Source organism: Centruroides sculpturatus, unplaced genomic scaffold (genome assembly GCF_000671375.1).
Source record: "Centruroides sculpturatus isolate CEXI.00-Female unplaced genomic scaffold, Cexi_2.0 scaffold1526, whole genome shotgun sequence".
Classification (NCBI taxonomy): domain Eukaryota; kingdom Metazoa; phylum Arthropoda; class Arachnida; order Scorpiones; family Buthidae; genus Centruroides; species Centruroides sculpturatus.
The window spans coordinates 122,180-145,784 of record NW_019392610.1 but is presented as its reverse complement, the minus strand read 5'-3'; the positions used below and the strand labels follow the sequence as shown (position 1 = coordinate 145,784).

General features: G+C 30.0%; 2 protein-coding genes and 1 long non-coding RNA gene across 3 annotated transcripts in view; 1 reads left to right on the top strand and 2 right to left on the bottom strand.

Moving 5' to 3' along the window:
- The window catches only part of LOC111617675, a 36,118-nt gene extending 25,335 nt beyond the window's left edge, over positions 1 to 10,783 (bottom strand). The window contains exon 1 of the mRNA XM_023358958.1: positions 10,574 to 10,783. Coding sequence (XP_023214726.1) covers positions 10,574 to 10,631 — 58 coding nt within the window. The 5' untranslated portion in view covers positions 10,632 to 10,783. The remainder of the gene's footprint in view (positions 1 to 10,573) is intronic.
- LOC111617679 overlaps positions 1 to 23,605 on the top strand; it is a 50,049-nt gene that overhangs the window by 16,344 nt on the left and 10,100 nt on the right. Inside the window, exon 5 of the long non-coding RNA XR_002755461.1 lies at positions 10,550 to 10,805. This is a non-coding gene — a long non-coding RNA (uncharacterized LOC111617679). The remainder of the gene's footprint in view (positions 1 to 10,549; positions 10,806 to 23,605) is intronic.
- On the bottom strand, positions 10,872 to 21,758 carry LOC111617678 (receptor-type tyrosine-protein phosphatase kappa-like). Its single transcript, XM_023358962.1, has 19 exons — positions 21,688 to 21,758; positions 20,578 to 20,754; positions 20,466 to 20,499; positions 15,849 to 15,949; positions 15,679 to 15,766; positions 14,846 to 14,928; positions 14,720 to 14,756; positions 14,555 to 14,652; positions 14,364 to 14,480; positions 14,143 to 14,294; positions 13,933 to 14,068; positions 13,549 to 13,689; positions 13,401 to 13,485; positions 13,266 to 13,324; positions 13,074 to 13,205; positions 12,876 to 13,004; positions 12,336 to 12,481; positions 12,127 to 12,262; positions 10,872 to 12,049 (listed from the first exon to the last, which is right to left on the bottom strand). The coding sequence occupies exons 3-19, from the start codon at positions 20,497 to 20,499 to the stop codon at positions 11,984 to 11,986; spliced, it is 1,740 nt and encodes a 579-aa protein (XP_023214730.1). The 5' UTR covers positions 20,578 to 20,754; positions 21,688 to 21,758; the 3' UTR covers positions 10,872 to 11,983.

Genomic DNA, 23,605 nt, shown 5'->3' with positions numbered 1-23,605 from the left:
TAGACGCATTTAAACACACGCAAAATATTTTGATATTATAATTCCTAATCCTTGAATCTAGTAAAATTAAAGTTTATTGGGCTGCAATTTGAAAAAATTATAGACCTATAAATGCCCACTTTCGTCCGTTCGTTTTTTTTCCTTAATCTTGAGAACGGAGTTATATAATTGAAAGACGAGACAGGTATGGAAACCTTGAGGGCTAAACCCCGATTAACTATATATGAACTTCCGATGCAAACCGGAAGTCATGTTGTTTAAAAAATTTTTCCCCGAAAGGAGTTAGATGATCCTCATGACTATTCTTACAGGAAAAGTATGATGTACTGTACATGGGCAAGACACTACTAATTTGAGGTGGAGAACGTATATTTTAAATGAAATAAATGAAAATTATGATAAAAAATTGCAGCCTGGCATTGTGACCATGTCACAATAAAATAAATGCTCGTTTACTCTTTACATTTAATTATTCTAAACACCTGAAAACTTGGAATTAAAATATATAAATTAAATCAATTAAAGCTATATAAAACACTTTCTAATATAAAAAAACCCTTCATTTATCAGAATTAAATGATATATTGATAGAATATCTATAATATAAAATAACATGTTTTATCAGAGCAGTAACACTTAAGATAATCTACAACAGCTATGATAAGTACTTTTTATATGAACTGATTAATAGACAGTTTACAGTAACTACAAGATTTAAAGACCAGTAACGAAAATGTTTAACGATTGTGAAATTAACTTCAAAATAAAATAAAAAATATGTAAAATGTTTGAAATTTCTGTTCTCTTCGTAGTTCCTATTTCCTTTCAAATTTATTTGAAAAATAATAATGACGAATTTTTAATAAATATAATTAACACTCAAACGTTTTAATATAATTTATGATGAATTTATTTCATTTAAATAATAAATTTGTTTTTATTAAAACTTATAATTACACAGGTCTGTAAATAAAAAACTGCATAGGGTTTTTATACATTTTCTTACAGATTTCAACTTGGTAAAAACGAAAAAAAATACCAAAAAAATTCCATCTTGTCAATTTTTTTTGTTACACAAGTTTTTGTTTGTATTTAGCGTAAAATTCTTAGTTAACTTAAAATTTAGTATTCTTTTTTTATTTAAAAAATGGCCTTAAAACAGAGACTTCTCACATTGATTCTATCAATTATAGCTTGACTTGGTAATAAATAAATAAAAATGTTAATTGTTGAAGAGAGTAGTGGTAGGGGGAGGTGGGTTAAGTAGTTTTAGCGTTAGGAGGAAGGTTGCATGATCGTATAGAAACAGGTTAAAAGTTGATAGTGAATAATATTATTGGTGAGGTTCAGCATGTTTCGACATGTTATCTGGAATACTAGGAATAAATATAAACAAACCTGCTGTTGGATGTTTCAACAAGCTAAATAAGTTCAGTATCTCGCTGGCCATCTAATGCCACACTCAGTTTACATCCAGCAATCGAACACTATTGTGCTTGTATTTTTATTTCTGAAATATGGCTCGCAGAGGTTGTGTAATTTATCCCGACTGCCTCTGTTATGTTTGTGGTGAATATACAGTGAAAAGTCAACAAAGAAACATAAGTGAGTTTGTGAAGAAAGTTTAATTTGTGTATTTCAAATTGAAACTTGGAGATCAAGACAAAGCAGAATTTTGGAAACAATGGGAGAAAAGGAAAAAGAAGCATGGGACTCTTTCAAGAATGTAGTGCATAAGTTTTTTGGGAATACTAAGGACCCTGACTACAAAACCATTGTACAACTCATGCTGGCAGCAGTGTATGAAGCTCAAGGATGCAAGATGAGCTTAAAAGTTCATTTCTTACACGCCCATATTGACTATTTTCCTGAAAACTTGGGCGCTTACAGTGAAGAACAGGGTGAAAGATTTCACTAGGATGTCCGTGATATTGAGAGACGTTACCAAGGAAAATGGGATGTCGATATGTTAGCTGACTATTGTTGGATGCTCAATCGAGAAACCAGAAAAGGAAATCGGAAACGAGTTTGAAGAAGCATCAAAAAGAAGAAGAAAAGGTTTCATAAGAAAAAAGAGTAGACCTAAAATTGTGTATAAATATCAGAAACAATTTGTTGATTAGTTGTAAGAAAATATAATATATTTAGTTCATTGTAATAAATAAGAGTTTTTATCAAAAATTTGTTTTTATTTTGCAAAAAAACCTTTACGTGATGGGATGTAACGGAAGTTATTTTTAGAATCCGCGATCTTTAAAACATAATTCAGCAAAAATATTCCATGCAGCTGGAAAAAAATTTTTTGCAGACCCATGTTACTTATTTCACATGCATCAACTCAATTTTTCCATACTCTCTATCTTAAGGATGAATTCTGAAAGTCGTTTTACACACAAAAAAGTATAACGATTGTACTTTATGGTGATGCGAAAACATTTAATAATAATCTTTAAAATAAATGAAAACACAAAATTATATAAAATATATTACGATTGTTTATACAGCAAATAATAATTACATGAATATTGCATTTCAATATAGTTTATACACGTAAGTTAATTCGCTTCAACCCTTTAAGCCTTATATTCTACATACACTTTAATACTGTAGTTTTGTTTATTCTTCGATATTCTCGGAGATGTCATTTGGAAACTGTATAATAAAACTTTACAACAGAATTTCATTTCTAACATACTCAGGAATTATATACATCATAGTTTCTGTAGAAATTAATCAAATCTATTCTAGAAGGTCCACTTTGAAATATTGTGGCACGAATTTAGTCAATAGAATTTAAGATCCATTTTTTGAATATCTAAAGTACTAGAAAGATTCAAACATTTTTTTTTAAACAAAAATCTTAAATTTTCTAGAATGATTTTCTTTAAAAGATATTGTAAGAATAAATTATTCTAGAATCTTTAATTTCAACATTTTTTTAAAATATTTTTTTTAATATAGAAAATTTTAATGTTTTGATTAAACGATAGGAACAAATCAATTTTCATTTAAGAAGCGGAAATTTAACTTTTATTACGTTCTATAAGAGTAAATAAGAAAGATCAATATTATTAACAATTTTCGAAATTAAATTAAAATTATCTGCAAGTTGTTTACGCATAATTTATCAAAATCAAGCCGCGTAATTTGAAAATAACAACAGTGTATTTAATAAAATAAATTGATACAATCAGGTGTTTCCTTTGTACATTTTATCATATAAGAGTACGAAATTGTCATTAATTGTTAATATATTGAACTTGCAAAATGTAGAGCAAGTGCAATAATACTCGTACATTTCTACGAATTTCAGTCGTCCTACGTTTTCATCGTGAAAACATCTCTATAAATACTCATAAACTATCAATAATAGGAATTAATGAATAAGTCCTTTCATTATAATTCAATACATAAAATACAGTGTGGCCCATAACTCAGTTAACCAAACCCAAACTGTTACTCAGCAAAATAAACGTAATCACTTTCAATAGTAAAGTAGAAGCTGGAAGATATCACATGAAACAGTTAACTGACTTTTGGGTCGTCCTTTATGCGCGCGCGCGCGCGTCCACTCCATTATAGAATATATACGTAATATACATACCTAGGTGTAGTAACGTCCACGATAGACCTGGCCTAATCTAATATAAACGTTATATATACAGTACATATACAAGTTTGAGATATGGTTATATATTAGGAATATCGTTACGTGTACTTAATTAATATCATAGATATGTACAGTACAGTACATACTGTGTGTAATAATATACGCATAATAATATATGTATAATAATATATGTAATATGTAATAAATAATATGTGTAATAATATATGTATAAATATATCATTATACATAATTCTGTGTAGGCCTATATACATATAATTAGATTTCCAAACGTAATATGAAAACTTAATAAAAGGAAAATGTTTCCATAGGGTTAATTTGATGATTGGAATTTTATGGCATTTTCCATTACCTCATTCAAAGGCAAATATATATAATCTGATAAATTAAAATAAATAGCCTATTAACTTACAGGAAAAAAACTTAACAGTTTTTTCCTGTAAGTTTTAAAAGATTTTAAGAAAAGATGATATTCATTAATTATTATATTTAAAAAATTTTGTGTTATTACAGTAAATTTATCTTAATTTATAAAAATTTCTGAAATAAATCATGAAAAATTTTCTTTTTAAATAATAAATTTTTATTTCTTAAAAGTAAGAAACTTTCCGAAAGAAAAAGTCAATTATTTATTAAAATTTAGTAGATCATTATTTTAATCTTTCCGAAATTTATGTAAGATCGACGTACGAACCTTAATGTATATTTTTGTATATTTTTTTTTTTAAATAAATAATAAACTCCTTTCTTTCACTCGCCTTCATGCAATGAAGATGAGTAGAAATTTTAGCAAGTTCACATTTAAAACACTTTAGTTGGCGAGTCCACCTTTGGAACACCTTTAAAACCCGTTCGGTATCATTTTTTCTACACTTTAAATCATAAAAGGACACCGATTTTATACAATTTATTTGAAATTATCCTTAAAACAACTGATTTGTAGAAACTTAAGATTATTTAAGTTTATCATTTCTATTATGAGAGTTTCATCTTTATTTTAAAAAATTTCCGCTTATGGAACTCAATTATGTAGCGTACAAGGCCTATATTAGTAATGCTTTACTTGTTAGGAACTTTTACTTTCCCGATTGTTATAGAATATAACATAGGAAAAGTATGGTGATCGGTCAAATTTGTACAAAAAAATGTAAAAACACTTTATAAAATTTGCGTGCGCGCCAGCGTATATTTTAAGTTATATCTCAGGATTTGATGAACCAAAACTTTTGAAAGTTGGAGGGTAATTTCTATATATAAGACACTAATGATGATAAATTTTGCTGGTTACAGGAGAAGGGATGGAAGGTAGAGATGGGTCAAGTTACATATCTCGAGTGTGGCCAGACTTAATAAAAATTTTGCTCCTTATTGCATTTACAATTTTTAAAAATTCATCTCTACCCTCAAATTTAAGCCTTATTTGCCTTTTATAATAATTAATAATAATATAAAAATTATTTTGAAATAAGATCTCTTAGGTTACTAGATGGTCCATACACAATTTTAACTTTATACTAATGTGTCTTAGTGTTTTTTAAACAGAAATTTCTCATGATTTAACAGAATTACTCCTCTTGACCTTCTGTTATTAGTTAAATTTTATATCATAGTTTAATTGAAAACTCTGCGAATTCCTAATCACCCCCTTAACTCCGTGCTCTAGGGTCAGGAAAGTCGAGCAAGAGCCCTTGATAGCTTTTTATAACGACACTCGAAACGAATTATCTGTCGGCAGCGGAAACACACGAGTGTCACTCATTTCCGCTCTCGTGTAACTGTTATGTGACATCATCACGACGGACTTTAATCAATAAAAAATCGTTAAAACGCGAAAAATAGTAGAAAAAAACGTTTTTGTACGTTTTTTTTCTTTTTAACTCTAAAATTCCAGCAATAAATTCAATGTGTAGAGGAATCAAAACTCGATCGCTTTCTAAAAAATCAAAATTTTATATAAATAATTTACTCTAAGTACCAAAATATTATATTTCTAGCATGTTTATCCACCTTTATTTATTTATATTTTGCTCACATGTCTATTTCTAAAAGTACTTACCATACAAAACAGCACTTTAAGAAACCCCCCATATTTCGAACATATTTAATTTAAGCCGTTCGGATCTAGTTGCATTTAAATTATATAAACAAGCATGAATAAAATATTGTTAAAGCGTGTCGAAGGGAATTTTATCGATTCGATATAAAAAGTTTAGCATAAAACAATTCTCTTCTCTATAAATTTAAATAAATACTTTTGTAACGAATCAAGTGAGATGTATTCGATACGTTATAAGCCATTCGTCAATAAAATCGACGTTTAGAATCTCATTTTAAAAATTATTTATAGAAATTTGACCCGAAGAAACAAATATAATTTAAAATTGATCGCCACGTAAAAATTAATCACGTACTTTTTGTAATTATCGATTTAAAGCGAATTACAAAACAGTGGTTAAGATAGTCTAACGTGGCTTTTTCGGTCATTGATTATATATATTCTTTAAGACTTGTTTGTAACCCTGGGAAACAGCAATCAATACGTACGTCATAAAGAAATTAAATAAATAAATAAATAAAAACATTAAAAAAAATTAAAAATCTGATTTTAAAAATGTACAGGTTGCAACTAAATTGAATTATATACATACGAATTATGTGCCTAGTAAATTTATTTACTTGCTGTATTAATTTTTTAATTTATAAACAGCTATTCGTATGAAAAATTAATGTTTTTATATCAATTTATTTTTTCTTTCTGGATATTAATCTGTGTAATTAGGAATAATGAAAATGTTTTCGGTTGCCCCGTTGTTATTAATTTATTGTTTTGATTTAAATATTTCAAGTTTTGTTTTTATTTATTTACTTATCTAGAAACATATAAAGTAATTATTTAGTTGTTGAAGTTTCTTCCTGCTTTAGAGATTCGAATAAAATTTAATACGTTCCGAGTGTAATGTAAAGTGAATATAGACCTATATAAATAATGTTATTTTCTTCGTGTTCGTATTAATATAAAAAGTGAATCGTTCTCTTTCTAGTTGTGAAGAATTGAATTTATTTCTAAAAGAAAAATGTCGGCTATTTTAAATGAAATTTAGTTACATTTTTTAAAATATAAATTCATATTTCTGGCTTTAAATTTTACTTTATGAATTTATATGTTTGTATATAAGTACTGTACAAGGTGAATTTTTAATAATCATTTACATTCATTAGATTAAAATTAAAGCATTTTAAATTCTGGAGAAGTATATAGACCTTATATACGCTTTGATAACTCCAAATCCGATCATTTTACTTTACGCACTTTGAAGCTTAATAACTGCTGGAATTTTTGCCGAAAATTTCTGGAAAAGTTTGCGTATTAGAGGGATTGATGCTATTAAATTTTGGTGGTTAAAGGTCGAGGGAATGGGAAGACAGAGGTAGGTCACGTATCATATCTTGAATGGGGTCGGACTTAATAAATATTTTACTCATTATTAGAGTTTACAGTATTTTATAAAACTTGTCTGCACCCTCGAAATTAAACTTTTTGCCAGTTTATAATAAGAATATAAAATCAGGTGACATTATACACACTTTTCACATTTTCGCCTGGAAAGTTAACCAACTTATTGCTGGATTTTTTTTAGTAGGAATGGCTTGATTATAAAGTCTACATAGATGTAACCTTCGCAGAAATTTTTAAGTTAAACTATACATTTGAATTAAGAAGTTTTCATTAGGATATGCGTATATTCTTATAAAAGAATAAGTCATATTTTAAATTCAAATACTCGTGATGGACAGAGTTAAACAGAAAATTCTTATCCAGACATTGAACCTCTGATTAAGGTAATCAACAATCAAAAGTCTATTGCGTGAATATATTTAAATTGAGTTTTGAAACTTTGAGATATATATATATAAGCCTATATATAATTGGCTTTGATTAAAACTAAAATAATCCTTAAACTTTTCGTAACCCAACCCCGATATACCGATTTAAATCTCCAGGAACTTATACAAAGTATCGATTAACTAGTCTTGTTATATAGTAACCCAATTAATTCTCGCTTCGCTAAATCGAGTCAGGATCACTGATTTTCGTCTCGGTCGAGAGGTCAAAGTTATTATAATTTCTATCGGTTTCATTTCGTTGATGGTAAAGTACAACGATTTCTTTGAAAGTCATTGCATTTATGAGGTCTTACTCTGATTATTTTCGATACTTTCGGCACAAAATGGGAAGTTTTAACGTGCGATTTGCGGCCTCGATCTTTTTTCACGCTTTGCCAAAATCCCCCCTTTATCTTCGCTGGACTGAGAGAAGGACACGCGATTCGTTTGAGTGACGACGTCGTTTAAATGAATAGAGCTTTTCGTTTTCCGCTCGAATAACACCGAAAGTTACTTGGCTGTCATTGTTTTATTACGAAAATTACTAACAATATAAAGTCGAGGCTTCAGGTCATATATTTTTGCATTTTTAACAGAACTCGTGTCGAACGGAAATTCTAAACCGTTAGATGACCTTAAATCTTCATCAAATTGGTAATTTAGTTTCGGAGAGGACGATATCTCTATGATAATTTGCCTTTCGTTTCTTCGTAAAGCGATTTTTAGGCGATAATATTCCGAGAATACAGAGAAAAACAAAGGGATTTACTAAGCCATCTCCACGATTGTAGTATTAAAACACAGCAAATTTATATACGAATGATGGCACGCCAAATGAGTATAACACAGAATTTATAGCCGACAATAACTCGTCCACTTCCGCATCACAGTATCCATTCCATTGATTCCACGTTTTTAGCAGTTACGTCACTATTGATTACCGTTTTCTATTTATTATCGCTTTATATATTTACCTCTCCAGATCAATGACTTCCGCTGTGTACCTAACACATTTATTTTGCTATAAGATACTAGATGTGTGTGATATCATAAGCTGTGATAGGTATCAATTATAGAAACGTGATGCTTGATACCTTCTTCTTTTTAGGTTAACTGTTTTGATTCCCGTCTTCTAATCTTAACTTCGATACTAAACTACCGTATAGCCATAAAGTTAAGTTTCGATCGTATTTGTATACTTGCCCTAAAGTAAACTTAATAACTGACGTTTATGGAATACGAATGTATAAAATATTATGCTTATTTTGCTTAAATTGGATAGGATTTTAGGAAAATAAAGGATAGAAATCAATGCAGAGATTTTTTTAAGATAACTAAAAAGTAAGTTTTAGGTATTAAAAGGGTTTTTTATTTATACAAAAGATGCAGGGCGATTCTCAATGAGCAAAATAAGCCACCCCACATTAACAATGAAAAAACAACCAATTAATTGAAAATTTTAACAAAAATTTCATTATTCTATCATTTAATCGATTTTATTATATAATTATAATTTTTCTAAGCGTATAAAATATATTGTTTTCTAGCAACATTTTAAAGTGAATTTCGGGCTTTGTTAATGAACATTAAGGTAATTAGTGTTTTTAACTTTGAAAGTGTATGTGTGTTTATTATTGTTGCTACAAAACCACTTAAGTTACTGAAAAGCATTGCGTGAATTTACTTAGCGTGTTAATTTAATCGCAAACGAAAGGGAAACAAAACGTGATTAATATTTCTTTCGAGCGTTACATCTCGTCTCTAACCCTTAGAGATTCGAATTCTATAAATACGATGTTAACTTAGAGATAATACTTGATGTTAGTTTGTTATTAAATTGCTGTAGATAAGCTGAATTATTACAAATCTCTTCTGCATTAAACAGGAGTTTCTATCATCTCGTAACAATTTAATAAATTTTATATTAATTAGGCCAACATTTTTTATGAAAATTTCGTCTTTTTGTGTGGTAAAGAGAGTTTACTTTAAAGGAATTTCCATGAAGTAAATTAAACAATTATATAAAATGTTATATTTTTTTCACTTAATTACGGATTTAAAAGGGTTAAAAGCCGAAAAGTATTTCCAGGTCGTAAATGTAAACTTCCTTAATGAAGATGATGAAATTATTGTTAATCAACATAATGAATAATATAAAGATGTAAATGTTAAGCTAAAACTAATGACTTTGTTTTTTTTTTTTAAACTACATCCTGTAAATCAGCAACTAGTTTCAAAAAAGTGTAATTATTACGTTAACTGTTCTATCTCATTTTAGTTTTTCTAACTGTAAAAGGGACTTTTATTCATAAGATTTTCACAAATCTCGAAGTTCATTTTTGTTTAAGTAATCTAACAATTTCTAAAGTATAAAGTCTATAATACTAAAATAGGTTAAAAGAAAGTTTTATACACTTTTACCTTTATTTCATACAATACAGTTTAGTTCTCTTTAAATCTCAATGAAAACTAAAGATTTATTAATCATCATCATCTTTTAGAAATTTTTAGTTTTATTATCACTATTAGTCTTTGTCGTATAGAGTAATCTATCCTCTATGAGTTATTGCATTCTTCTTCTATCTTATAACGTTTAATGTACAGAATTCAATAATACTTGGTCAATACTAGAAATTTATAAGTGGAGCAACAACGTGTGACGTCCTATATTGTCATCAAACGATGTCACGCCATGTTTTTCTTACGTATCACCATAAACAGATTATCATCACGTGTTCTTTTTCAACGGCTCTTAATGGAAATGGCATTTAAATTTTAAAAAAAATTTAATTAAACATCGATTTTATTTATAAGTATTCGTCGAAATCATCAGGACATTGTCCCTGATGATTTCGACGATTGTCCCTGATACTTTTTCTTTGCGATGAATATTATATGTATTCCCCCTGTAAGGTAGTTCTTCAGGAATAAGTTTTGTTTCCTGATAGTGCTGATATATTATAGTAAGATATTAATTATTGTAATATTGTATAAGTGCTTTGACACTAATCTTCTAATCCATTTATCTCATTTCAGCATAGAAAAGTAAAATGGTCTTACCTGTATCTTCTGTACGTATGACAGAGAAAAAATGAATTGCGAGTAGCCAGAACCACATGCCACCGACTTGTGTTTGCTTCTAACCCTTCAGCAGATGGAACATGTGATAAGTCACGTGGCATAAGGTAGCCATGACAACCTGCCGGACACAACAGTTTATTGTGGACCATCAATGTGACAAACATTTTTTATCCCTTTCACTGGCAGATTCGTTTAGTGGCATCTAGTGGTGGTGAGTTAATTCAATGTTTCTTTTTTATTATTATTTTATAAAATATTACAGGACTTTTTTAAAATGGTACTATACAAAATTTATTAATTTTAATTGTACAAAAAAGTAATAAATAAGTAATATGCTTAATGATTTAATTATAAATAATTATAATATTTAAAAAGTTATCAAAGTCACGCCCCAGTACAATCGTCATTTTCGTTAATAAGGAAAGAATTAATTATCACATTTGTGCGTGACCTTCTATAAATGTGTGAATGGTTAGAAAACGCTACCTAAGTAATTTCTAGACCGATAATTGGTTTCATTTCCCGCATTTATCAATTAATGAGCAGATAACTGGCATTGTAAGGATGGCTGAAACTTGCCACAATTACATTAACGTGATAGGTTCCCCCCATCTTTTACGTGCCACAAAAATGGAAAATTTTGATTATTCGCGCCTTATGATCGTTAGTGATGGTCTAGATATTGAATAATTGGTACTGTACGTTAAAAAGATTTAGAACGATACATCGTTACTGAACTTGCAAGATTAAGCTGAATTTATGATAAAGTTGTAAAGTTATATCTAGTAACTAATCTCCATTTACCTAATTATGACACGTATAAGTCATTAGCTAATTGGATTGGTGGGATACCTTGACAGATTCCCAATACTCCTGAGGAATTCTTAACAGAATTTTACTAACCAACTGAGCTAATAAAATAAATCTGTCTAATGAAAAACTTTTTTTAAACTGAAAAATCTACAACTAAACTACTATATTATGATACATTAATAGTTCTACTCTCCGTTGAAAGGGTCTGATCACAAATCTTGTAACTAATAGGACTGTCTATATCTATAAATATATAAAATAATAGATAAGATCCTCTTCCTAATAATAGATTATTCGGAATGAGAATCATTGCGCTTCCAGTTAATCGAGTCTAGTTAGAGTGAGTTCATATAGAATTGAAAATAATCTCACTTATGTTTTGAAGTTTTCTAGAATATTTTATCATCAGCTAACTGATTATTCTTATTATAATTCTTAATTACCCGATTAAAGTTAATTGCAAAGCTTCAAACAATCAAAAACGAAGTTGTAAGTCGTTAATGCAGTGATAAAACACGTTGAAAGAGTTTTTCCGGCGTATTAAAATCGTGCACAACCATAATTTCCGATTAAATATCACAATTTGGAATTGTTCTCGTTTACGATACTCGATGCTAGGTCATATAATTTTTGATAACTTTCCTGAAAAATGAAAAATTCTATGAATTTACGAATGCGATTCGTTGCTAAGTCGAACGAAATAACAATTAATTAATTACCAGCGAGTTAATAAAAGAAGGTTGATTCCTCCTGATTGTTCTAACTGCGGTAAAGACGTCGACTAAGCGATCTTCGATTACTTGACGATAGATGATCCAGGATGCACAGATGAATCCTGCGCAGCAAGGATTATTCCTAAAAGAATTTAGAAAATGTTTTTTGTTTTGTTTGGCTTTAACAAAGAAATTTCGGCTTACTTAAAACGTACTTGTAAACTATTAAGACAGGTTTTCCTTTTAACGACGTTTCTAATGCGTTAAATAGGTTTATTATAGTATTTTTCGGAGGTGGCCAATCTTCGCTCTCGTCCCAGTCCAGAATATGACACTGCTTTATTACCCTAGAAGTCTGCGGCTAGATAAATGCAAAATAAAGCGAAAAATCTCTGTTCCAATCAAACAAAATTTGTGTCCAAAATTAAAACTAAAACGTTAAATATTAATAATAATATATTTTCTGCCGTATGTACAACACACAAATAAACTATTTTTCATTAAAACTGTCTGTTAATGACATACAACAATAAATTTAACCGAAAAAGCATTATCATCATTTAGAATTTACATAAAAATTTATAAAACTTTTCCAGAGTTATTTACAACTCTTATTGGAAATTGCTAGGCCATCTCCTCTCTCAACACTATAATATTAAAAGACGTAGACAATTAACAATTCGCTTGTAAAGAAAACAATCGCACATTCGCATCACTAATAACTATGTTTAGGAATTCATAATTACCAAACTCACCTCTACAGAATTTCGTAGATTGAACGTATGAATTAGTACTCCGAAGTTCAATTCGGAAGTAATATAATCGATTTTTAAATTCCCTTGATGTAATGTATTCGATTCTGGCCAATACGTAGGATATTTGTTCTAGAATGGACATTGTAATTAATAAACGTGCTACAAGTTCGAGAAAAATTGATGTGTTTCGTATTTTACCTCTTGGCTATTCGCGTGGCCAAATACTATAATAATTCTAGATTCTACATCGTATGCTAATTGCCAGAATTCATGAATGCATTCTACTTTTGGATACTGGATTACAATGTAAGCATTTCGTTTTCCGTGACCCTGTAAATCGCATTGTTATCAGTTCGCTCCAATATTAGTTACACTTAAAAGATCACTTACATTAACGTAGAAATGGTTCAGCTCTTGTTTGCAATTATCCGAATTATGCGCTGTTTCTCCTGTAATTAAAAAATGTTTCATCAGAGATTAATTTGTTTTAAATTGAGGATGATAATAGTAATAGAGGAGCAGTACCCGTCAAACTGTTCGGAGCCTTGAAATAAAATCGAGATTGAACCGATAATGAAGACGTCTCGACTGATATTAGTGCTTTCAGCCTCTGTTTAAACACAGAAATAAATATTCTAATGATTAATAAAATTCATTAATAAGTATATTATACCTCGAATTGCTGTTTTAATAAAGTTTTAGACGATTCGCTCTCTTTCAAATTATAATAAGTTTGGAATTCGTCGCACGATTTTTGCGTCACTTCCCCACAGAAGTAATCGACTAGGGCTCTGTATACAAATGTAAATTGCTCCTAGAAAAAATAAAATTTGTATATCAGTTAATTATTTATTTACTCAACACAATGAAGTGTAATTTATACATGACACTAGGCTTTCTTTACATTCTTTATTCTTCTTTCGTTGCCGATACGCGTATCGGCAACGAAAGAAGAATAAAGAATGTAAAGAATCAGTAAGTGTAAAGTATCGGTTAATGTTTATCAATCGTGTCTACTAAATTCACTTAAAAAATATATATATATATATTTTTTTACCACAGTCTCTACTAAATTTGATCTGCTCTGCCTCATCTTTGCTAACATGCTGACGATGTCTACGTATCCTTCGTTTTCTGCCATATCTATGGCCGCATCTAACAGCATAACGGTGCCGGATCTACCTACGCCGGCGCTAGTAATAGTAAGCTTGTTATTAACAAGAGGTCAAGTGTCAGCAACATTTCATTTAAATGAGCCGTCACGTACCTACAATGAAGAACTAACGGGGCCTCGCAGAACGGCTGATACTTTTTTGCAGCCTTCAGAAGCATTACTAAAGATAAGGGGTATAAAGGAACACCGTGATCTGGCCATGCCGTGAAGTGATATTGCCTGATGTGTCTACTCGTTCCGTCTTTCTAAAATATAATTTATTACAGCATTACGTTTCAGCAATAAAAAAAAGGCAAGGATATAAATTTACTTACGTGATGGAGCAGAAAGTTGCGAATTGTATAATCTAGATAGCATTTTTCTGACTGTAAAGTAATAGTAATATCTCCGTAAGAAGCTGTTGTATCTGGCCAGTACTTCTCACATTTTTTCTGCAAGTTTTATAGATACGTTAGGGTAATAGTGGCGATAATGTGCTTTCCGAGAAATTTGTTTTATTTATTACCTTGCAATCTTCAATAATATTGGCAGCCATGATAATTTTGCAAGCTTTTTCTTGCCATATCATGTGCCAAAAGTCGATTATAGTTCTTTCCAATGGACCTAGATTTAGATTATATCATTCCATTGTTTTCAGATCGCACAATAAATATTTGCTTTTTTATCTTACCTTGAGTGGATATGTAAGCTTTAGCTTTTTTGTAACCCTGAAAACAAAAGTTTTTATCGGTTAATTTTTAATTAGGAATAAAAATAAATGAATAAAAGGCTCACCATATAATGAAATCTGACTTACATCAATATAATTGGCATTAATGTAATCTGATACTTCCGAATTTTCTTTCGGGTGATTTTTTAAAATCACTCGAGTATCGTCGTCTAAAAAGAATATATTAAAAATTAATTAACAAAATTGAGTCTCTTCGGTGGTATTTCGCAGTTTATTAGATTATCCTTGTCTTGCTACATGTCTATGTTTATTGTATATTATCTTATATAATTAATATAAGGACCCAATTGACGTAATGTAAAAACTTAATTAGAAAAAACCTTCCTCGTACTTATAAAGTAAATAGCGTATTAGTTTGGCTTCTAGTATGTGTTATAGAATGAATTTTTGTCATTTCTATTTTCACAATACATTTCGTGAATTCGTCGATCCCTCTTCTATGGTTCAAGAGAGAGAAATATTCCATAGAATATTGATTGCTCGTTTCTCAATGAAGAACTGATTCTAGCGAAGTACTCAAGGAAAACCAATTCTCTACAGTTTTTCTCGAGAAACTATTACTCTACGTGTACTGTTTTCTCTTGTGTAACCGTAACAGAAAGGAATTCTCTTGAATATATACACAGTATACTATATACTAATATACATACATTCCATATACAGTACGTATATATATTTACAGTATTCAAAAGAACACATGGAGCATAAGTAGACACGAAACTGTCTATTCACTGCAGCATGCTGTGGATATAAAATGCCCGCGCTGTTTTTCTTTTATAATTTTTATGATTAAATAAACAATCTTCGTTCTCATCTAAAATATTTTTATGTATAACTGCAATGTAAATAGTTAAATTTTTAAATTAAACTATATAATTTCTGTTTAAAAAGATACTTACACGGCAATAAATCCATGTACCTATTTTTCATTTTATTTTCCGCTTTCTTCCCGATTTCGGTTGATTTTGACGGACCGAATTTTAAACTCTGAACAACGACATGAATATTTTATTTCAGATAATTTAATTTATAACATATAAAAATAATAAACTGGAAAACACTTAATTACATTATATTGCTCGGCTATTCCTTTACTCGTCAAATTAGTGAAGTATTCATTTAAATTTTTAATCTCGATCGCCTTCGTCGAACCGTTATATCTTTCGTTTTCTTCAAAACATCACCATAAAAATACGTAGATTTATTTCCATAAAAAGCAAATTTAAAAAAAGAAGCAAATCTATAAGATCATTCTTATTTATCGATTGTTTAGTTTATTATAATTACTAAAAGTAAACAAGGCTACAGCAGCAGTTACGTTATCATTATCGAACAGGCTCAGTGCCAAGTCATTCTTCATCGCGAATAGTAAACTTATACGACACACAATTTTTAGAGCTATTTAGAAGAAGAAAAAATTCGAAAAGGGGGCTGTGACACTTTCTAATTTGCATATTCAGAACTATACCGTAGATTTTCTCGCACGTTATATCATTTGCCTCACTATAGAAGTGTGCAACTAATCAAATTTTGGCATATGTCATTTAAAAAATATGTTGCTACTTGCGTAAATATGGTAATAAATCTAATACCGTTTAACCCAACAGTGAAAACAGTTCCTCCCCAACCATGACATCTTTTTTTTTTAAAGTTTTCTTCCTAGCTTAAAAAACTTAATAACATTTTTAATAAAATAATTTAGCTTTAACAGAATTTTAAACCAGAGTTTGTAACACTTTATTAGTCTGTTTAAACCAGTTTTAAACAGAGTTTGTAAACCAAAGATTTTGTGAACTTTACATTTAAATTTACCAAAATTAACTTCAGTTTCAAATGTGGGATATTTACCAAATTAATTGCTATTTAAAATTATATGAAATCCATTTAAAAAATTTTTAAAATATTTTATACAAAATAGCCATAAAGCCAGAATAGTCTGGATCAACAGAAATGTCATTTTAATGCGCTGCATTCATTACAGTTTTGTACAATACACTGATAATACCATGAATGGTTAATGAGAGAGAATGCATTGAACATATCATATATAGGGTGTTTTTTTTAAACTGACTGTACTCATCTGTAGAGCAATCTAACAGCGGGACTATTGCCAAATTTGGGAGAGTGACTAAGGACATCATGGGAAAGATTCCGCGAAGAAAAATAGTAGTACCCAAATTCGCCGGTAGAGGTGGATTTGGCGCTGTTGTAGCGAAGAATTTGCATAATGCACTGGTAACACCTCAAAATCCAAATTCAAAATGACATGGTCGACAGCAGTGCCACCTAATTTGGCTTAAAAGACAAGGACAAAAGTCCAAAGCTCATTCTGGACATCAGCAGAGTTCAACATGCATCTTTCGTTACCTCAGCGTGCGTTGCTTGTGAAACTTTAGTATCTTAACCAATTGAGTGCACCGGGCACTCTTCGTGAGTTTAGAACATGTAACAACCTGCGCAGAGGTCATCTATTAATTAATGCATTGAAAGACTTGATAAAGAAATTTGAAGAGATAGGATCCTTAGCAGTTCAGCTTGGTAGAGGGTGGAAACCAGTGTCTGCACAGACAGTTAGTGATGTTGTGACTGCACTCATTGAAGGTTCACAGGATAGTAGGTTGCTGGTAGTAGCAGCGCCCAGGGAGTGGCATGACAATTGGAAATGACACCTTCAATGGTATGGCAAGTTCTGCAAAAAGTTTTCAAGTTCTATCCATCCAAGATAAGCTGCCTGCAAGAATTAAAACCAAACGACCATGCTACACAGTTGACATTTGCTCTGACATTTCTTGCCAGGATGATGCTTGGCTGTGGATAATTCTTTGGGGAGATGAGGTCCATTTTTACCTAAATGAGGATGTGAACACTCAAAATTGTTGCATTTGGGCATCAGAACACCCCCAGGAGGTTGTGCAAATCCCATTGCATTCACCGAAACTCAGTGTTTGGTGTGGCTTTAGAGCATTAATTATTTTTAATGACACAATAAATATTTTTGTCATTCTGTACTCATAATTACTAGGAAGATAAACAATCAATTATATATACAGTATTATACACATAATGGAGTCTTTAAAAGAAGGAAATATTTTAAAATTTAACCTTTCAAAATACATAGCCATATTACTTCATTATTTTTGTAAAACAATTCTTTATATATGATAAATTGAGATATAATTGTAAATTCTTCCAAGCCACAGATGTAGCCATATGTACCAAATTATAAATACATTACATGCTTGTAAATCCAAATTAATAACCATATGAGATTGTTCATATTAGTGATGTTATATATAAAGGAAGGAAGTCACAAAGGGCTAAAGATAAATACTTATATTTAAACACATTTATAAATTTATTTTAAACTTTAGTATAAAAATATGTAGTAAAGTTAATTTTACAAATTTGTCATGTTTTTAAAAAATAATATATGATTTCTTTTTGTTTTCACTGGACCTTTCAGGGAAAATGAACAAAATTGCTTTAAATTAAATAAAATTTGGATAAGGGCAAGTTCAGATTAGCAAGAGTGCATTGTATAATCATTCACTTATCGTACAATAAACTTTAACATGCTTCATGTTTTCCATAACAGATTTTGAATTTAAAACATTGGAATGAAGAGTAGAATGCATTATAACAGTAACACAGTAGACACATGTAAAGGAATGTCTACAAGAAGTACTAATAGCATTTAAGTGTGGTAAATTGTTAAAGATAAATATAAATTAAACTTTAAAAAATTAAATGTCTGCAAATACTTTATAATGTTAGTGTAGTTTTTGTGTACAAAGAAATGAGATTTTGTACATTGTTATATTATCATTACACCAGGGGCATCTGCAGACATGGAAAACGGGGCCCTTGCCCTCCCTTGGTATCAAATGAAACATTCCACAATTTATAATTGTAAAAGTGACTAAAATATTTAACCTTACACCTTTGATCATAAAAACTTTGATGAAATATTGTATTCTATAACATACTTGTAAAAAAACCAAAAATTAAATAAATAAAAACTTATTGATGTAATTATTTGTCTCCAAACTTTGCTGAAAAATTTTCTGCTGACTCCCATGCATTACACAAAAAAATAAAAGTATTAATTATGCGTTGAATGCAATGTAAATCAANAATTTTAATATTGATTATTTTTTTATCATAACATTAAGTTAAAATGTTTCTCCAAACTTTATATAGTATACTGTAGGCCTATTAATAATTATTAAACAGTAATTATATTTTATACATACGCACACATGTATACGTAAAAAAAAAACATGCACTTGTTTTCTATAATTTTTCCTTGAAAAATATTTCAAAGATGAAATTAGCATTTAAAATTATTTGTAATAAATACTTTATATTTTTAGAAACACGTTTAAATATAATAACAATAAGAATAAGAATAAACTAAGCCCTCTACTCTAAAATAACTGGTCTTTTAGTTTGTTTCGGAGTTTCGTTTTCTTTTTTTTTAATGAAAGAATTTTTATCAATTACTATTCATTACCGCCTCGATATTACACTTTCTACATATATTCTTTCTTATTTAAAATAATTTAGGAACAAGATTTCCGAATTAAAACGTCCCTGTAAGAAAATATAAATATTAATGAAGATGCAGCTATACACTTTGCATTATTAATTCTTCTAAATCCTCGCATCGTAGATTTGGTACGCATGCTGATAGTGTATATACTTATAACAACAAAATATAAATTTACATAATATATTTTATCATTCTTCCGTCAGACGAATATTTAACGTTTCCTGGACAGTTTTCTAAAGAAATCGTTACGTTCGTTTTTTTTTCCTTCAATGTACGTTAACTGTAATCACTTGTTTAGACTCCACCCCATTGCAAAAATTACATTTACTGCACTACGACCTTGAAGCAGCTTAAATATAATGTACTGTACATATGGAAATATAAAAACAGATAACGCATTTAATTATTACGTAAAATTGTTTAATCATTCACGAGACTATATTCTATGCCGGAACATTATTGAATTCGTTAATCCTCGTTTACTAACTCTACCAATAAATGTGCCATTGTAGTATTTTTAAAGCATTAATTTAAAACTGATAGGAGACTCATTCCTCCTGTCTCCTCATATGTCTACGGGCTTTGATTTTTCTTAAATTCGTGAAAAAAGGTTTACTTCGCCGTAAACATATTTTTGATACATTAAACATCAATTCCCCCCCTTTGTTTTTCGACAGAATGCAGAGTCGAGTCAGGAATGGGGATAACAGATCTACTTTCTCCCACGCTCTTGATGTCGATGTAAGAACCTGTTCCTGCGAAACTTCATCATTTTAGTTCGCCCCTAGGTTATTTCCCGTTTAAGCATCACTACTACTAGAAAAATGATAATGCTTATGGTCAGTTACCTCTCCGACATTTGAATTTACTTGTATAAAACGAATATAAGTATTTATATACAAGATCCTTACAACTTTCTCAATATGTCTTTGATGGATTTTAGAAGTATACATTTTTTTTTTGTACTGGAAAATTGGGTCGAGTACGACCTGATTACAGCATACGACACGAAGCTGGAGTCAAATTAAATGTCAATTTTTACATAAAAAACGTGGCATATGTTTATAATTTCGCATTTTTTGCCAAGTAAAATGACATATCTGGAATGAATTTAATTAATGTGGGTGAACTTACCTGTGGAACGTTCTCCATTGCTGATTTTATTCATCTGAAAATAACGATAAACTATGTTTAAAGCCTCTTATAACTTTTATAGCGTGAACAGTTTATACATATAAATACATACGTTATACTTTCGAAATCTGCTTATGAATGGAGGTAGGAACAGGGAGAAGAATTCATCAGTTATAGAGTTCGGTCACGAAAAAAATATTACTCCTTATCTGCTCTGATTCCCCAATCAAACAGGTGCTGGGCAATATTGTTTCTATCGAAACGAGTCACAGCTTCTGCTCGAGAACAACTGCAGACCGAAATAACACGATTTTATATTACAAAACATAAAAGAGTAGATGTAAAGATTTAAAAACAAATCTTATTTCCTGCTCTGATTGATGCCGTTTATTTTACATTTATCTTTTGCTTCGTCGAGTTTTAAGATAGAAAAACTTAACGTTCATCCGTTAATAGCTTCACTATTTTAATGCCAATTTTACGTGGATATAAAATTATTTTATGCTGTTTAATTGCCTGATGAATTATATGAAGTTAAACTCTGCTACGTGCAAACAGCAGAGTTTAACTTCATATAATTCATTGGAATGGTATTAAGTTTCTATACTTAAATTATGTAATAAAGTATCAGATTTCGTTAAAATTAACTTTATAATTAACGTGTACATACATTAATCCTAATTATACTTTCATGCTGAATGCTACATTATCACTCCGACTTTTCGTGAATCTTCAATGCATTACAGAGTAAAAATTCGATTTTGTGTTATAGAATTGTCTAGCTAAAGAATTAATATTCGCTTGTTGTATTAATTATATTGAATGTATAAAAATAATTGTTACATCCCCGTATCAATACAATACGCTATATCAGCTCTGAGTGTATGTAGCGCATCATTCATTTTCGCGTTAATTCAGTGTTCGTGTGCTTTATACTATAGCATGTGATTCGGCTTCCTGTAGTTCAAAAATCACTTTTGTTAACCGTTATAATCGCATGACTTCACTAGCTTCCTATGTTATATCTGCCCAAATGATCATCATGAGTAAACACTACGCTAATGATATCAAATCTTGCGCCTTAGCTGCGACTTAGAATATTAAGATTTTTACAGGTACAAACATTTACATTTTTTAAATTTCTTCTTTCTTAAGTCACCTAATATATACCTATGCCAGTTACAGTATATTAATCGCGTTTTCCCCCCGAATACAGTCTTACCTGAGCGTGTTTGTATATGGTCAGAAGGGAAAGTGTTTGTACACGTGATGCATGCAGTCACACAACGGGTTTGACTCAATTAGGCAATCACACAACATAGTCCTATGACATCACGAAACGGGTTTATCACGTGACATTACCCCTACTATAGCATTCGAGACGGTAGTAAATGTCAGAACGGAAGATTTACGATCAGATATTTGATTATTTCACCTTTATGTGACTTCTATTTTCTTCTATAATATCGAAGAATTGTAAACTTACCGAGAATCGTTACGAATGTAATTTAAAATAATAATAATAATAATAATTGCGATAACACCGAAAGATTTCGTCGTTCCGTTTCGTAAACATTTACTTTTAATTTGTGGTTATTTCCCCTGTTTAATCGTCAATTCTATTATTATTTCTGATACTTGTTCTTGGTCTTCGTTTAATGTTTCTAAAGGGTCATTTTAAAGTTTTATATTCTAGATGCATAACGATACTTGCTTCATATTTTGTATAAATTTGCAAATATTACAGTCTTACTTGTTAGTATAATTTTAAAAGTCCGCGAACTTATAACGCATTATGCAAATCCTTAAAAGAATAAAAATATATCTAAATCTGGTTATATATTTTCATATATGCCAAATGTAAAGATACTAACTTTAATAAAATATATTTTGTTTTAGTATCCATCGCTTAATTCGAATAATTATCAATAGTTACAATAGAAAGATAAGACATAGCTTATATGAGGATAAAAGATAAATAATTGAATTTCATGTTTCCACTTTTTCTTATATCCATACAAACCTTTATTGACACACGTTTCAGTGAAGATACTGCCTCTCTCAGCCATCCTATAGTTATATAATATAGTATAGGGGAGATCGGGGCAACTTCGGCAAGCGGGGCAAGTTTGTCAAGCGCTTTTTTTAAAAAACAAATTAAAAGGAGACTTTGGTTATAGGTTAGGCAGTTGAGTTTTATTAGTGGCTTGTTGAGTGTAGTGTTTTTATTGTTCTCCAACAAGCGTAGTTGAATTATCAAGCAAATTTTCATTTTCGTTGAATTCCATATAATATTTTTTTTCCATTTATATTGAATTGGCAGGTTTTGTTATAATTCCATGATAACGAAAGTTACTTTTTCTGTTAGAAGGATGTAACTTCAACTTATTCACGTGGCCAGATCATGGCTTGGCATTCTGTTCTCAGGGTTGTACTTAATGTTTCGAAATCATGACTAGCGGGGTAAGATCGGCAACATAAAGCCATATTAGAAGCAAAGGATAAAAATCAAACAGATGATAAATGAAAACATGTTTGCATTTGTTATTCATGTATATATGTCTTTGAACTTGCATTTCGTTATAATAATATTAAATGGGTGTTGGATTTGTATTTCTTTGTTTTAATAGTGAATTCCAACTTATACATTGTTAATAACATAATTTTATATACGTGCCTATCTTGCCCCATTACTGTTGTCCCTATACCAGGGGCAACTTTAATAAAAATAATTAAAATAATTACAACTTTACAAAAAGAGAGAAATTGCCGATCTTGCCCCTATACCCGGGGCAACTTCGTCAATTTCTCTCTTCTTGTAAAGTTGTAATTATTTTAATTATTTTTATTTCCAAACTGATTTTAACCAGTTCTATAGTAAGGTAACATTCCAATAGACAATATGCAAAGCTTATTTTTCAGTTTACAGCAGTATTTATTACACAAAATTTAAGTAAAGCTTAACATGCCGATCTTGCCCCGATCTCCCCTACAGTTGTCCTCGTGAATCTACACAAATCATACGTAAAAAGTAATTGTTATTTTCTTATAGACTTACAATAGTCGTAGGCAAACTAGGCTTCTGTCTAGGGTCTGGAGTATTTTAGAGCTTCAAACATTCACAAATGTATCTTTGTCTC

Bases quoted from the DNA above. Each gene is read 5' to 3' on its own strand.
- LOC111617678 (XM_023358962.1), bottom strand. From the start codon at position 20,499: ATGAATAAAATCAGCAATGGAGAACGTTCCACAG. The intron at 15,950-20,465 runs GTAAGTTCACCC...GATGTTTTGAAG, and splicing joins CAATGGAGAACGTTCCACAG to AAAACGAAAGATATAACGGT. The intron at 13,005-13,073 runs GTAAAATACGAA...TGTCCATTCTAG, and splicing joins GCCACGCGAATAGCCAAGAG to AACAAATATCCTACGTATTG.